This window comes from Quercus suber, unplaced genomic scaffold, assembly GCF_002906115.3.
Source record: "Quercus suber isolate HL8 unplaced genomic scaffold, Cork oak 2.0 scaffold_138, whole genome shotgun sequence".
Taxonomy (NCBI): Eukaryota; Viridiplantae; Streptophyta; class Magnoliopsida; order Fagales; family Fagaceae; genus Quercus; species Quercus suber.
This window is the reverse complement of record NW_027069600.1, coordinates 458,991-474,677: the sequence shown is the minus strand read 5'-3', so window position 1 is coordinate 474,677 and position 15,687 is coordinate 458,991. Positions and strand designations below refer to the sequence as shown.

Sequence of the window (15,687 nt, the reverse complement as noted above, 5' to 3'; positions counted from 1 at the left end):
ATATATATATATATATATTACTGAAATAAAATGAGAGACTTTTACTTATAGACATAGTTGCACCTATATAAAGAAGGTGCGATAATGAACAGACATTTTGTTCCATTTCATACTCAATACTCATGGTAAATGGACACTAAATAAAATATTAATTAAAATCAAAATGGACCAGGCCCAACCCAATAGCCAATTTACTTATACATATAAGATCATCCAAAGTCCAATTCTTTTTCTAAGTGAAAATTAAGAATTTCCATCACTTTAGGAGTAAATTTTTTATTCTCTTTTTTGTTGTTTTTGAACAAGGGATATTCTTATCGAGGATTCCCAACTCCAATATGACATGCAACTTTCACATTTTTTTTGGCTATAAAATAAAATAAAATAAAACCACACAAACACTTGCGTAAAACCATTTTTCCAACACTTTGCACCTCAAACAAAAATATCTTCTCAAAAAAAAAAAAATCAGTTAAAACAATCATTTAAAAAAAAAAAAAATTAAGGAACACAAAAAATCCAAAGTTACAAAAAAGAGAGAGAAGATAATAATGAATAAAAAACAAAGATGGCACGCTCCATGAAGAAACGGAGAAAGCAACAATAATGGACTATAGTCCCTCGTTACTTTACACAAAGTCGTGAAAGAAACCTCACCCTCTGTCGTTTTGTTGAGCTCAACTTGCAACAAATAACATCACACCACGTGTCAAAACCACATTAGCAAACCAAAACCGAACCAACCATCTTCTCGGAACTATATTTAAACATACGAAATATCTCACACTCACAGCACAGTGTTTGCTTACACAAACAACAATGGACCGCTCTTTTCTCTTCACCCTCTTCCTCTTATTCTCTGTGGTCGCGTCCACCATATCCGCCGATGAAATCAACGGCGGTGGTGACGATGATCTTTTGATCAAGCAAGTGGTGTCATCGGACGGTGATGACGATCTTCTCCTCCACGCGGAGCGCCACTTTTCGAGCTTCAAGGCGAGGTTTGGGAAAAGCTACGGGAGCGCAGAGGAGCACGATTACAGGTTCGGCGTGTTCAAGGCGAACCTGCGCAGAGCCAAGATTCACCAGAAGCTGGATCCCAGCGCTGAACACGGCGTCACGAAGTTCTCGGATCTCACTCCGGCTGAGTTCCGGCGAAACTTTCTCGGGTTGAAGCGGCTGCGGTTGCCTGCCGATGCTCAGAAGGCTCCTATTCTTCCCACCAATGATCTCCCCACCGACTTTGACTGGCGTGATTACGGCGCCGTCACCGGCGTCAAAGACCAGGTTTTCAAACTATTCAATAATTATAATAATAATAATTTTGATTTCTACAATTTTGAATTGAGTTAAAAGAAAGTTAAATCATTTAATATTTTGTTGGCTAAATTATAAATTACATCTTCTGACTTTAATCGGTTTTCAATTCAGGTTTTTTTTTTTTTTTTTTTTTTTAATTTAAATAATGATGATAAGTTTTCAATCATTTAGTCTTTTAAAATTTATTCTTATCATTTGAGTAATTTCTGTTTAATTTATTTTCAATTTAGTCCTTTCGATTAGTTCTGTCCAATCTCCAATTTGTTGAACTTAATTGTGGGGATTGGATGGAAGGAGTAGATTAGAAATGAATAGAAGTTAAATGATTGAATTGAAAAATAAATAAATAAATGAAAAAGAGTGAAACTTCAAACGATTGAATTGAAAATAGATCAAAGTTAATGTACTGTTTGTTTTGGTGGTGAGTTCCAGTTAGTTCAACTGGTAAAGTCCTTTGTCATCTGATCAGGAATTTGGAGTTCAAACCTGCCTACACCATAATCATCATGAACTGGTGAAATTCTAGTGTATCTATAAATAAATAATAATAATAAAAAAAAAAAAAAAAAAAAAAGCTTGTTTTGGTGAATTTAATTTTGCTGATTGGATAGAAGGACATAGAAGTTGGATGACTGAATAAAACAAATGAAATTTAAAGGATTGGAATAAAAATAGATGGAATTTAAAAAAGGATATAAGTTGTGATTTAGGTTTTTTTTTTTTTTTAATTGGTTATTGCTCCAACTTATTGGCGAAGCAAATGAATGTCTACCCAAAAAATATACGCGGACAGTGATCCGAACTCATTTAGTTTAGTGGAAAACTCTGTTACTAAAATTTTATTATGTTTTTTTTTTTTTTTTTTTTATTGTTTTTTAAATATAACAGGAGAATTTATGGATGAGATAGGAAATGAATTTGGAATGATATGAAATTTGGTTGGTGTGATTAGTATGAAGAGAGCATGCAATCTATTTGTGGGATTAACAAATTTTTAATCTAATTTAATAAGTGGTGTAGCTTGGGATGAAGAATTATTTGTTATTATATTAATTTAAGTTTTAATTTATAAAGTTTGAGCCATATTGATATGATATTTATATATATTGTTGGGAATCAGGGTGCTTGTGGATCGTGCTGGGCGTTTAGTACTACAGGGGCATTGGAAGGAGCTCATTTTTTGCAGACTGGGGAGCTAGTGAGCCTCAGTGAGCAGCAGCTTGTGGATTGTGACCATGAGGTTTGGTTTTACTCCTTCCTTTCTCTTTGTTTGTTCCTATTTTTGGGGTTGTGGTAAATATGTCCTTATAGTTTTTACTCTCTTTTTGTTAGGAAAATGGTTAAGATATTATAAATTTTTGTTATATAAAGTCTACAAATTGACATGATAGTAAATGTGATTGGTGTCACTTCAATACTAATAAATACTCATTTTAGAGCCTCAATTTACAAAAATCGGAACGTAGTTTTAGTAGTATGGATTTAGAAAACAGTCAACACACCAATATTGAATTTTTTTTTCTTCTTCTTTGGCTCAAAATTTGTTGTGCGGTCAGTAAAAGTTATAAATTGCAATAAAATAGAGTAATTTGCTCATAATATTTGAGTTCTCTTTGTCATGATGTTAGCGAGGAGTATGATTTTAAGAGCATGTCTGAATTGGTTCTTTTTTATTTTTAATAGATGAGTTGTTTGAATTGGTTCTATAACCAGACAAACCATATTAAATCTAAAGTTTTAAGCTTCCCATAAAAACTGCTACTTAACTTATGCATATATAGGCTAAGTTTCAAAAAAAATATAGGCTAAGTTTCAAATTGTCACTCATTGTTGATGGTAAATGTGCTTTAGACTCAATTCTTGTGCTTTTTATATTTGAAAATGCTTCTAATTTTTAATGAAGATATCATGTGATACTCCAAAGCACGTGGTTCTTTTTAAGAGATGGTAAGCTAACTGGTGTCTTGCCCCAATTTCATCCAGCAATCAAAAAACATGCAAACAGTTTATCTCAAAATAGAGTAATGCAGCCTCCACAAACGGTACAGAAATGGAAGTCATCAAACCTGGAAAACAAACAAAACAAAAATTAAAGTTTGGGCATGTAGTTCATTATACCCGTGTCACACTCACAGATGACTAGCATGTCTTGGCAAGACTAAAACTTAACCCATTGATCTTGTATATCCATGACTATTCTGAAGTTTGACAACCTAGCTAGCGTGAGAGAAAAACCAAAATATGACTATTTCTAAGCATCCATATTGTGTCACATTGATTGCTTCAGATGATTACTATCAGTATGGTCTAGTCTTAGATAACCCCTGTAATTTTTTTGCAGTGTGATCCTGAGGAATATGGTGCATGCGACTCTGGCTGCAATGGTGGGCTGATGACTTCTGCCTTTGAGTACACGCTCAAGGCTGGTGGACTTGAGAAAGAGAAGGATTATCCTTACACTGGAACTGATCGTGGCACCTGCAAATTTGACAAGGACAAAATTGTTGCTTCTGTAGCTAATTTCAGTGTCATTTCGACTGATGAAGAACAAATTGCGGCGAATTTGGTGAAGAATGGCCCTCTTGCAAGTAATTACCAATTAACCTTCCTCGAAACCTAGTCAATTGTTTTCATTTCCATTTTATTTGCTTTCTTCTTTGGTTGTGTGCACTGACGTTGAAATTATGATAGGCTGTGTAAATTGTTTTCATTGTTACTCTTACCAGTTTTATTTGAACAATGGGGTTTAGAATGATAGAGTAAATCATTGATGGATGGGAAATAAATAATGACTCTTTTGCTCTGTATTGTGCAGTTGGCATCAATGCAGTATTCATGCAGACTTACATTGGAAAAGTTTCGTGCCCATACATCTGTGGGAGGCAATTGGATCATGGGGTGCTTTTAGTGGGGTATGGTTCTGCTGGTTATGCTCCTATCCGGTTCAAGGAAAAGCCATTCTGGATCATAAAGAACTCTTGGGGAGAAAACTGGGGAGAGAATGGATATTACAAGATCTGCAGGGGTCGTAACGTATGCGGGGTGGATTCAATGGTCTCAACTGTGGCTGCTATACATACCACCAGTGACTAGATTATGAAGTTAATTGGTGGGTACCGTGTTAGGCAAGTGAAACAGTTGTAAATATTAAGATGACTTCCTAGACTTGTAGCAGCTCTTGATGCTCCTATCAACTTGCCCAGTAAGTAGTTGTCTATTTTAAAAACTTAGTTGGCTCAAATCTCTGGAACTGTATGCTTCGGTGGGGATGGTGCATTGGTGTGTAAATGAGCTTGATGCCATGTAGTGGGATGGTTAATTATGGTTTGCTACATCATGATTTGGATTGAAAAATAACGAGTAATGTATTATGTTTATAGCATGCCAACAGATGTTAGAATGTGATTGCTTTCAATATTTGATTTAATCTTGACCTGTGCAAAATAGAAGGAAAGAAAAAAGGCATATTATCAACTATCATATGGAACCATGGCTCAGATCCACTCGGGCTATCAGTGAACTGAAATCAATTAGCAAAAGGTAAATTATCCGTAAGGAAATATGAATATCTAATGTGAGAATTATTACAGGTTATTTGGCATTTGAAACAGCTCAATGTCAGAGCCTCTTAAATATATGAAATGACAGTAATGGTAAGTCTTCAAAGTAAGACATGTCTATCCAGCCTAAAAAGGGGTAAGACATCTAGAACAAATTTACAAATTCGAGGAATTTCCTATTTTCCATAAACTAGTCAAAATCTACCTCATCCAATTTTTCAGTCATCCAGTGTAACAGAAATTTTAACAAACTAGTTTTATATATGGCAGCAATAGTTTAAAATCATTCATTAATTAAGTAATCATTAAAGACAATTACAGCTCCCTTATCTTCACAACAGCTCTACAGAAAAAGGCAGCAGACAATTGTACAAGAAGCTACAAGAGACAAATATCAGCCTAGCAAATAATAATCAAGTAATTTTTTTAACTGTAATATGGGAGAGAAACGATTGGCATGTTCTCCAGTTGCATGTAGATTCCTAACAATATACATGAACAATGATTGGCAGCCTTATTGGCAAGGCTCTTTATTTAAAAGAATAAGCAACTGGAAGTGGGAAGTGAGCAGGAAATTGTGAGAAAGCTGCCTTCCCTGAACTAGCCAGCAATTGCTATGTTACCTTTCTAAATCTACTTCATATAAAAGAATTGATGAATTATATACTAAAGAAATTTTAATGCGATCAATATTGTCTCCTATCTTTTAGCTTATGAACCAACTCATAGTGCTGTATCATTCATCCTCCTCACCAAGTAACGCAAATGAAAATGGATGGAATTTATAACCGTCTCCCTGATAGAACTTGTTCTGGAACTCCACCCAATGAAGTCGTAATGCATGCAGGAATGCACTAAGTGTTTCCATCACTAGTAGCACACCAACAGTTGCAAATACAAAAACAATAATGCCAATAATAAGAACAATGACATTGTTGAACCTGCAATCATTTGCAAGACATTCAATACTGAACCGTAAGAATTTTTTGTTCTTGCTACAAAAAACATGAGTAAATAAACTTACCCCCAGGCTAGAAGTAGAACCTTGTCATAAAATACACTAGACAACTCTGAATGAGCTAGACTGAACAAAGAAAAAAGTTATACAAGTCAGAGGATGAAGACTTGATACTGAAATCTAGAATTAGGAACTGTTTAAAGAACATGATTTCAATCATGAAAAGATGCACCCAAAGGGCTAAAAAGGTTTTCATAATGAAGACATCAGAGGATGAAGTCTTGATACTGAAAACAGAATTCGGATCTATTTAAAGAATGTGATTTCAATTATGAAAAGATGCACCCATAAGGGCTAAAAAGGTTTTCATAATGAAGACATGCAGCCTGTAGGCCAGAACAGGTCAGATCTTCATTGCCTCAAGGAATCACAGCTTTTCATATAAAGCATTATCCATTAGGCCTTGCTTATGTCAAACTCCCATGCATTGTACCCATTATACTGCATGCTTCACTACTTTTAAGTACCAGCACTATGTTTAATGAGGAAACATGCAAGAACAATGTATACTCATGCATGTTAGGATGCACAATTAAGTTGAATTCCATGAAATGATTTGAGGTTTTTGACTACTTACCTGAGGGCCCATAAACGTAGATATGAAGCTGTATTAGACACCGCTCCGAGCACAAACTCTATGGTATGTATAAGTTGGTGTACAAAGACCTCACTGAACTCAAATTCCTCATCACCATGGGAATCATGATGAGATTCCATTTCAAGAGGGTCATCAATGCTGTGAAGTAATGCATAGGATTTACCTTGGTGCCTCTGACAAAACATGACATTGATGATAGAAGGTCAAAACAAGTGGAGAAAATAAAACTAAAGCTTCTACGATAAAAAAAAAAAAAAATATGAAACTACATGGATAGAAGTTTTCGGCGTACTTCTTCGTTTTGTTTCTTCAAGAGAAAAGGCTTTGGAAACAGCATCCATGGTACAGCAACAAGGGCTGATAGTAGTAACAGAAGCTGGTAATGAAAAAATGGACATGTTAAGAATGAGTGTCTTTGTCTTGTGCAGCATGGGAAAATTTCTACATGATCAATATTTAAAAATAAATAAAAATAACAATAAAAAATTTTTAAAAAAATAAAAATAAAAAATAAACCTGAAGGAATTTCTGACCAACAAAAAGTTGATTTTCACCCAGATCATCGGTAGGACTCAGGAACATGTATATCATCACATGATACAGATCAGCTTGTGAACCAGTGCACCATTTCACAATAATGAGGAGCGAAAGGTAGCCAAACAGGCTGTTTAAGAATAACATCTGGGGAACAAATTGGTACCTAAAGCAAATACATGATTAATACATAACACTTAACAATCATCATTATGATATCAAATAAAAACATATTCATCACAAGCTAGAAATATAAATTTAAGAGAGAGAGAGAGTATGTTTGTGCAATCATGGATGTACATGCACATCCAGATATATGTTATCTTAAAAATTCTTTAGTAGCTTTACCAAAGAACAATACAGAAATAGACACTTCTAATAAATCTTACAAAGGTAGTGTGCTCCACACATGCATGAATGCATGCAAAGATCAACTTGAGCAATATAGCATACCGGATATTTATGTCATCTCCATAGAATTTTGCATTGAAGTAACTCAGTATAATTCCAAGATTCATCTGGGCTACTCCAAGTAGAATTGACATCTTCATCTTCAATGAGTTAAGAAATGGTAACTCACTACGGGTACCATGCCACTTAGGGTCCACGCCAAATGGATATGTGTTATGCACCTTTATTAAACCCACAGTATAAGCATCACTGTGACAAAAAGGACTAGTGTTACTAACTTAACGAGGAAAACATATTTACAAATATGTAATATTTCATACTAATTCAGTACCTGCAGGATGGGTCACGACATCCATAGGCAGAGGGCCCAAATAATTCAAATGGGACTGAAAAGAACTCGTTATATATCAATCCTGTGTAGATTGAGAACAACGCCATCATCAAGATAACATAACGGCCACCAAAAGTCATTTCTATGATGTCTCCAAGTTTCTGTTGTTAGCACAATCAAATAAGCTCAAATGAAACACTTACAAGGAAAGAACAGAGTTTACAGACAACAAGAAAGACACGCAGCAATTACCTGACTGGAAAGTTTCTTTTCTCTGATTATGAAATATAATGTTGCCAGCAACAAGCATATACCATGGCCCCAATCACCAAACATAACAGCAAAAAGGAAAGGGAATGTGATAATTGTGTATACACCAGGATTTGCTTCCTGATACTTGGCAACCCTGCAAAAACACCGCACTAGCTAAGTACTCCAGCATGCAGCATATCTCTTTTTATATGAAGCTTGTTGACTGAGAAATGAACAATCTTTTGTGATGAATAACATAATATTAACTCTTGATCATCAAATACTTAAATTCTTTTCTTTAAAAAAAAAAAAAAAAAAAAAAAAAAGGTTACACAACTTCGAGAATGGTTGTTAGGTAAATTCTTTTAAGCTTGAGCTTTTTTGTACATCAAGTTTTCACATAAATCAATTGTTTTCCTACAAATACAGAAGAGTAAAAAAATACTACAGAGAGAAGAGAGAGACATTGGTTTAGAAGGAGAGAAATTAATGAGATTTAATGAGGAAAAGTATGGACGGGTCAAAAGCGGGAGAGTCCACTAGCAAGCCTTCGTTATACTTAAATGGCATATCAGTTGGTAATGACAATAAACAAGTCCACAAAAATAGGTTAACCAAATTAGGCATAACCAAAGAAATCTCAAATAAATAGAAAACTAATAACCAAATCAATGTAAAAATCATTAGTCTTTAATGCAGTTGAAATAATTAAATGGATAAAATCAAATGTTGTTGGATGGTCTATGTGAAACTGCTAACAATATCATGTAATCAATATGTTATGACATTGGTATAATTCTTGTAAATATCTTGTGCACATGAGTTGCATCCCTTTTGCATTTCTTAATGAAATTACTAATTCAAAATATCAATTTGTTACGACTTGCAATACATGATCAGCTGTAAATCTCTCTCTCTCTCTCTCTCTCTCTCTCCCCCCCACAACTCAAATCATAATTATTTCCTAAATACACTACTTTCCATTTTCAAATGTACAAAAAAAAATAGTACAGCATAACTTAAGAAAATAGAATTTCAAATGCATTTATTTTTTGGCAAGAAGATAGGAATTATAGAAAATAGCGTAAATACTGCAAGTACCATGCAAATTTTTCCAAACAGTACTACAAGATATCAAGTCACTAATAGATTTATGAATTTAAGATTTCCAACCCCCAGCAGATGTTGCATTACACACTATAGCTGTGGACAGCATAAGCATGGCCTCCCAAAGTAACTCACCCATATGCATCTACAATTTCTTGAAACGGAGAAGTAAACTTGTTTGTGCGAAAATAGGTAGGTGGTGATTCCTTTGTATGCAAAACCTGGAAAATGGCCCCAATTTGTGAGTTGCCGTCAAAGGTTGCCCGCTGGAGTGCATTTTGAATCTGGCAAATATCAAGACTAAGCTAATTAAGCAATCACTTCAACAATATACTTCACATAAAGCTAATTCANGACTAAGCTAATTAAGCAATCACTTCATCAATATACTTCACATAAAGCTAATTCAGCAAAATTTATAAGTGAAATAAACAGTGCAGTGTTAAATCAGTAAACAGATACAGGATAAAAGCACAAACCTGACTAGTTGCAAAAATAGGACACCAACCTTCTGCAACAAGACACTTCTTTGTCACATCAAAGCTCAGCATATTTAAAGTGTGGTAAATGGACTTTTCCTTCTTCACCTATTAAGTTAGGAACAAACTTAAGTGCCAGAACAAAATGCAAAATGCATATACTCAAAGATCAATGCTAACACACATGCAGATACAGAAGCATGCACACACATGAAAGAAAAAAAGTAGATAAATTCATATTCTTTAGCAATAAATGAACGGATTGGAATATCAAATAAAGCAACTCAAACAAACCTGAAGGTTCCACTGCTCATATTCATATCCAATTGTCTGTAGTAGATTGTTCCTATGCAGCAGCCCCGCATCTATAGTAGTCTTCAGCTCTGAAAGTCTTCCAGACACCTACAAATCAAAGTAAATACCAAATTAAGATCTCACTGAGGCTGTGACCTATAAGTTATTCACAATTAGACAAACTGACTAAAGCTACCGCATTTCGTACAGTTTAACAAGGCATGAACAGCAGTGTTTACCAAACGGAACCCCCCTAAAGTCAAAACCCCTAAATAAGGAGGTATTGAGATCAACCCATGTGCATCAAAGGAAGGCTAGCTCATGTTGTGTACCAACCGTTACCATTTGACCAAGAAATAGGAGTTTTTGTCCAATTTTTCTGTCCTACTTGCTTCTAATTTAAAATTCACCCTACACAATCCCTTTCTTCTTCTTCTTCTTTTTTTTTTTTTTTTTTTCCTTTTTTTAATTTTTAAAAAAAAAAGCTTCCCACTTTTTTTGGGTGCGCGCGTGCCCGGGGGGGGGGGGGGGTGTGGGTGGGTGGAGTGATGAGAACTTTATCCCAACTTCTAATGTTTTCAACATGGTTAGCAACTTTTTCCAGTTCCTTCAATCAAGGAGCTGTTTCTTATGTAAGCAAGTTGGGATAGAAGCCTCAGATATTAATTTGAAGATGTGGCTTTCAATTCTACCCCTAATAAAATGAAAATTTCACATCATGTTACCCCTTATACACAAAACGTTGCATTGTCTTACTCATTCTGAGTCTTGTGATCTTCAGGGCACTAAATCCATACCATTAAGGACACCCATGAAATCAAACTAATTCCACTATCATGCTCAAAATGGAGAGTTTAAAAGAATGTGACCAATTGATGTGGTTTGAGCAATTAGGAAAATTTAATTATTTTGTAGCAAGTTATGAATGTGTTGTATGTGCCAATAAAAAAAATATACATAAAACTAAAAACATAAATAAAGGAAGGTCCTCAAGAATACATGTTTATCATTAGATAACACAATTGTATGATAGAGAATATAAAGAAATAATCATGCTGCATATCCTGAAGCTTCTTATTACTAATAAAAGACAGGCAAGAATGACTTAAAGAAAATCATTCATACCTCTATGATCATCTGAAGTTGTTTGCCTAAGTCATCCGCAAAGGGGTAACGGTTTGCCCCAAAAGCATCACATATTTTCAGAATCTTGTTCTTTGCTCTGTCTCCAGAATAGAAGATAACGAAAACATTTTTCTCAACCTGCCAATTGATATGTATTTCCCAAATAAAAAGTCAATTCACAAAATCAGTAATCATGCATTGGGTGCAACCTTTTTTTAGTAATCGTGAAGGAGATAAACCTTGATATTGGAAGAAAATTTTACTATAATGATGATATAAATATAGATATCATATGCCTATTATCAGATTATGTACAATTGAATTAAGAGCCATAAATTCCACTGAACAACTACACTTTTTAAATGGCAACACATTCAAAAAAAAAAACAAAAAACAAAAAGAGATGCATCCATAGTAACATATGGAGCAACAAGCTGGATAGATCTCATCAAGTTGTCTTTTTTCCAACTATGAAGTGACCAATAACCCTACAGGTGTGTTAAAATTAAGTAGAAAATTTTTACACAAATGAGAAAAGATTGACATTTAGCTGTGCTTGAATTGCCCCACCATGTGTGGAGTGCATTGTGGAGGGCTATAAAGAAACGCATGTTCATGCCCCTCTAAAAGCTGACAATTTACAATTATAAGTTCTGGAATTAACCTTCTCTACCGAAACAGGATCAATGACAGGATCTTCCACCACAGCTTGCTTCAAAAACACATTACCCCTGGTTGCGCGAAATAAAATCCTTTCAAAAGCCATTGATTTTACTCTTGGAACAAGACCACTAACAAACCCCAGCTTAACTTGCTTCAATGGGTCTGTTATCATTTCCTACAAACACCAAATCCCTAACTATCATGCAAAGGAAAAACAAAAGATCTTTAGCTAATGTCAAAAAAGGATGTATAGAGACTAGAAAGCTTTTACCTGTTCCAGTAATAAAGGACTGTCCATGGATCCTTCACCAATGTGCTGCACTTCAATTTCTCTCTGCTGAGCTGCGGCACTGCCTTGAGCTGAATGGAAAAACTCACCAGCCTGAAATGAGAAAAGAGCTCACAGTTCACTTCATAACTTTGGAAATATAAGAAGAAGAAAAAAAGAACACCATTCTAACTGAAATAAATCTCTTCTGCCTAACAGCCTAAAAAACAAATATTTTAAGCAACGAGTCAAAGGTGAATGTGATCATATGACCTTAGCAATTTTCTTCTGCATAGAAGTATGCAAGGGGGAGAGAGAGAGAGAGATCATAATTTAAAATAAGTAGAATAATTATGCACTATACAGCTACACATAAGCAGGGGTAACAGCAGGGTATTGCCAATAAGCTTTTAAATTCTGAGTACAATGAAGCTACTTTAGTTCAAATGCTCTTAAAACCTAGTTGAAAGAAGAAAAGCAACCCAAACCTTCTGCAGAACAAGCTTATATTCTACTAGCTCATTATAAGACCGTTGTAACTTTTCATTGTTTCCATTCATCTCTAACAGCTCAGCTTCAAGTTCTCCAAGTTTGACCTAACACCCACACACAAAGATGCACACACACAAAGATTTATTTCAATATAAGACATCAGAAGTTTTAGGGACATTTGAAAAAAAAAATCAATATTACAATATATAACAACCTCCAAGTTGTCCAGATCAATATCATTGCTTCTAGTAATTCTTGTTGAGGGTGACAAACCAGCTTTTGTCATTTGTTCCTTGAATAAACGTAGCTTGCGAGCCATTTCCCCACATCTTTTAATCTGCATGGTAGAAAAACACACACATTCATAGATGCATAACATAGATATAGAATGTTATTAATTAAAAAAATCATATCTAATCAAAATCATATGAGAACTCAAACCATATTTAAAAAAATAATGGCAGTTAATTTCGGATTGTCCAATATCCAAGGTGCATAAAATCAATGGGAATCAACATAGCAAAGTTCACACTTCACAGATTGTATTAATAGAGAGATGGGAGAAAAAATGGCTATTATCCTATGATTCACATTCTCTTCGATCTCTCCTTCTTTATAAAATATTGATTCAACATATTAAAAGTGCTCACTCTTTTGTATTTCTTAACCATCAAGTCTTACTGCCATTTCATCTTTGTTTTTACTGTTACTTACAGTCTAAGTATTCTATTTTAGTTCTATTTAATCGAAAGCATTTAGATTCTAGAGCGTCTAGCCATATTTCTAAACTTACCTTCCATATACAGTAAACACCAAGACAAAAAATTTTACTCGTTCACAAATCGATGCTAATAATTCATAACTAAATTAATGATAAAATTATATTATTTGAGTTAATTAGATAGAACTTTTTAAAAATAGATTCAACAACCTGGTATTGTTAAAAATTACATATAATTTCAAATTTTCTACTACAAAATTGATTATATATCATCAATAAATTACAAATAATACAAACTTACACAATCTAATCTCAATAATCTTGAGTTTATATAGAAATATATATGTATAGTATACTTAAATTGAGACTTACTCTTACAATAATCTTGTTTGCAAACATGTTATTATGTTTAAACTTGACTCGTTTAATGGTCAAGCCAAAGTTTAAGCTTAAGCTTTAGCTTATTTGTTAAATTAAACAAATATAAGCAACATTTTTCCAGACTCATTTCCCAAACTAAGACCAAGCTATTCATAAATAGCTCAGTTCATTCAAAACCCTATATATGAGACCAATTTTTTCATATACATTATATTTTGATAGCATACATACGTGTTACTTTTTTGTTTACAACAAGTGAGAGAGGGGTATTCAAATCCGTAATCTTTAAAGAAGACCAGACGATGCCACCAAATTGCAAGACTCTTGACACAAATACGAGGAACCTCGTCTTATGATAAAACAACACAAAATAAGAAACCTAGGCTTAGGAAGTATACCTGAGCGGCATATGTCCTCTGGAACGGGCTCTTCTCTGCATTGAGCTGAAAAAAAGAAATAGATACACAAAATGAATTATACTTTATTATTTTCTATTTAAAAAACAAAAGAGTTGGCCAATTACAGAAAACATCACAAAATTGACTCATTGCCATGGTATTAATTTAAAGATTAGTGACACGCCCACAATATTTTCACAACACTTTCTCAACAAATCCTAGGCAGTAAGATATTACTGCTTCTAATTTGAATCTGCCACTAAAATTATCATTTTGCCCACTACAGCCAGTAACAACCTGTCATTTAAGAGTTGTCGCGTTTCTATAATTTAAAATATCATAAAAGAAAAGTTCAATCATGGATCAACCAAGAAATAAGTCCAGTCTGAGCAATGTACAATGAATTTCTCATTTCTCAAGCTTTCTCTTACATGATATCATTTTAGCTTAGCACATAGACATAGATATATATATATATATATATCTAATGCAATTCTTGCAATCATGATCTTCAGCAATAACAAACATCCAATTAATATCAAATTCGAGGCATGGAATAGCGGATCACAATGGATTTAACAGAATCAAAAATAGAAAGTACGAATTGTAAAAAATGTATGTGAAGAAGAGAAAGAAAGAAAAAGGTTATCTCAGGTGCTAACATCTTTGAACTGAAAGAGGGCAAGGTCGCCGAGATAGGAGATGGTGCGGTGAGCAGATTCGACGGGAATGATGAGTTGCGCCAATTGCATCGGCTCCGACCGTAGCAGATCCATAGTCGCACTTGCCCAACCTCCTCCTCTTCTCTCTCCCATTTTCTAATCAACCAAATTCCTAAACTATACTATATACTATATACAAAAAAACGCATATATACGTAATGATATAGAGTACCTACCTACCATTCTCTTTTTCAGATTCTGAGATTGATTTAATTTATTGCTTTTATAATTGTGATTCGTTTTCGTTTGCAATTTACAGCACTGAACGTTGAAGATGGCTGGGCCTAGCTAGGCCCATTTATAATATAACGTGTATATATATATATACGGTGGTTGGTCGGTGCTTGCCTGCTTGTTACTAAAATGTTTCTTTTTCTGTCCGTTCAGTTAGCCGTCGTTCTTCACGCGCTTGTGACGTGAGGTAACTTTTACTTTTCTTTTTTTTTTTTTTTTTTTTTTTGAGAAACAACTTTTACTTTTCAAGAAGAAAGAAATTATTTCAACCAAACATTAAAATAATAATAATAATAAAATTCTTTCAAACGACGCTGTTTTGCGTTATTAGCGGCCCACCGTCGTCTTCGGCATAAGGTCCATGAATTGTGGACTGCAGTGAATATTTCGAAGGGCAATGGGCTTTTGCATTTGGACCCAACGTACAGTATGACACCTTGTAAACCCCATGTACTTCCGACTCCAATTAGGGGTGTTAATGTTCGACCCAACTCACGAACACGACACGAACCTGACACGGGTTTTTTCGAGTTAGGGTTGGGCCTTAATGGGTTTGGGTCATAAACGGGTCGACCCGAAAGTGACACGATAAGAAACGGGTCATAAACGGGTCAACCCGCATAACCCGCAATAGACACGTTTGACACGCCAATTTATTTGTGTCAACCTGAAATGACCCACTTAATATAACTCGGTTAACTCATATACAAATAATATTTATTTTATTTTAGATTTGTCAAATACTTTTATATCCAACATATATTTTAAATTTAAAAAGA

At 34.4% G+C, this 15,687-nt stretch overlaps 2 protein-coding genes across 2 annotated transcripts; one reads left to right on the top strand and one right to left on the bottom strand.

The window, feature by feature from the left end:
• The first annotated feature begins 774 nt into the window (after positions 1-774).
• On the top strand, positions 775-4,702 carry LOC111995640 (cysteine proteinase 15A). The gene is made up of 4 exons (XM_065776668.1): positions 775-1,287; positions 2,441-2,560; positions 3,662-3,908; positions 4,136-4,702. The coding sequence occupies exons 1-4, from the start codon at positions 820-822 to the stop codon at positions 4,411-4,413; spliced, it is 1,113 nt and encodes a 370-aa protein (XP_065632740.1). The 5' UTR covers positions 775-819; the 3' UTR covers positions 4,414-4,702.
• Positions 4,703-5,153: 451 nt separating this feature from the next.
• On the bottom strand, positions 5,154-14,954 carry LOC111995652 (V-type proton ATPase subunit a3). The gene is made up of 18 exons (XM_024027571.2): positions 14,615-14,954; positions 13,953-13,997; positions 12,667-12,789; positions 12,449-12,556; positions 11,964-12,074; positions 11,694-11,867; positions 11,030-11,167; positions 9,905-10,012; positions 9,611-9,718; positions 9,267-9,415; positions 8,025-8,178; positions 7,773-7,933; positions 7,484-7,690; positions 7,013-7,196; positions 6,789-6,872; positions 6,476-6,669; positions 5,905-5,964; positions 5,154-5,821 (listed from the first exon to the last, which is right to left on the bottom strand). Exons 1-18 carry the CDS (start codon positions 14,765-14,767, stop codon positions 5,617-5,619), a joined length of 2,466 nt encoding a protein of 821 aa, XP_023883339.2. The 5' UTR covers positions 14,768-14,954; the 3' UTR covers positions 5,154-5,616.
• Between the last annotated feature and the right edge of the window lie 733 nt (positions 14,955-15,687).

Excerpts from the sequence above, each read along its gene's own strand:
- LOC111995652 (XM_024027571.2), bottom strand. The coding sequence starts at position 14,767 with ATGGGAGAGAGAAGAGGAGGAGGTTGGGCAAGTGCGACTATGGATCTG. Across the intron at positions 12,790-13,952 it reads AGAGGACATATGCCGCTCAG|ATTAAAAGATGTGGGGAAAT; the intron begins GTATACTTCCTA and ends TCTACCATGCAG. Across the intron at positions 7,934-8,024 it reads AAAAGAAACTTTCCAGTCAG|AAACTTGGAGACATCATAGA; the intron begins GTAATTGCTGCG and ends TGCTAACAACAG.
- LOC111995640 (XM_065776668.1), top strand. The coding sequence starts at position 820 with ATGGACCGCTCTTTTCTCTTCACCCTCTTCCTCTTATTCTCTGTGGTC. Across the intron at positions 2,561-3,661 it reads TTGTGGATTGTGACCATGAG|TGTGATCCTGAGGAATATGG; the intron begins GTTTGGTTTTAC and ends ATTTTTTTGCAG. Across the intron at positions 3,909-4,135 it reads GAAGAATGGCCCTCTTGCAA|TTGGCATCAATGCAGTATTC; the intron begins GTAATTACCAAT and ends TGTATTGTGCAG.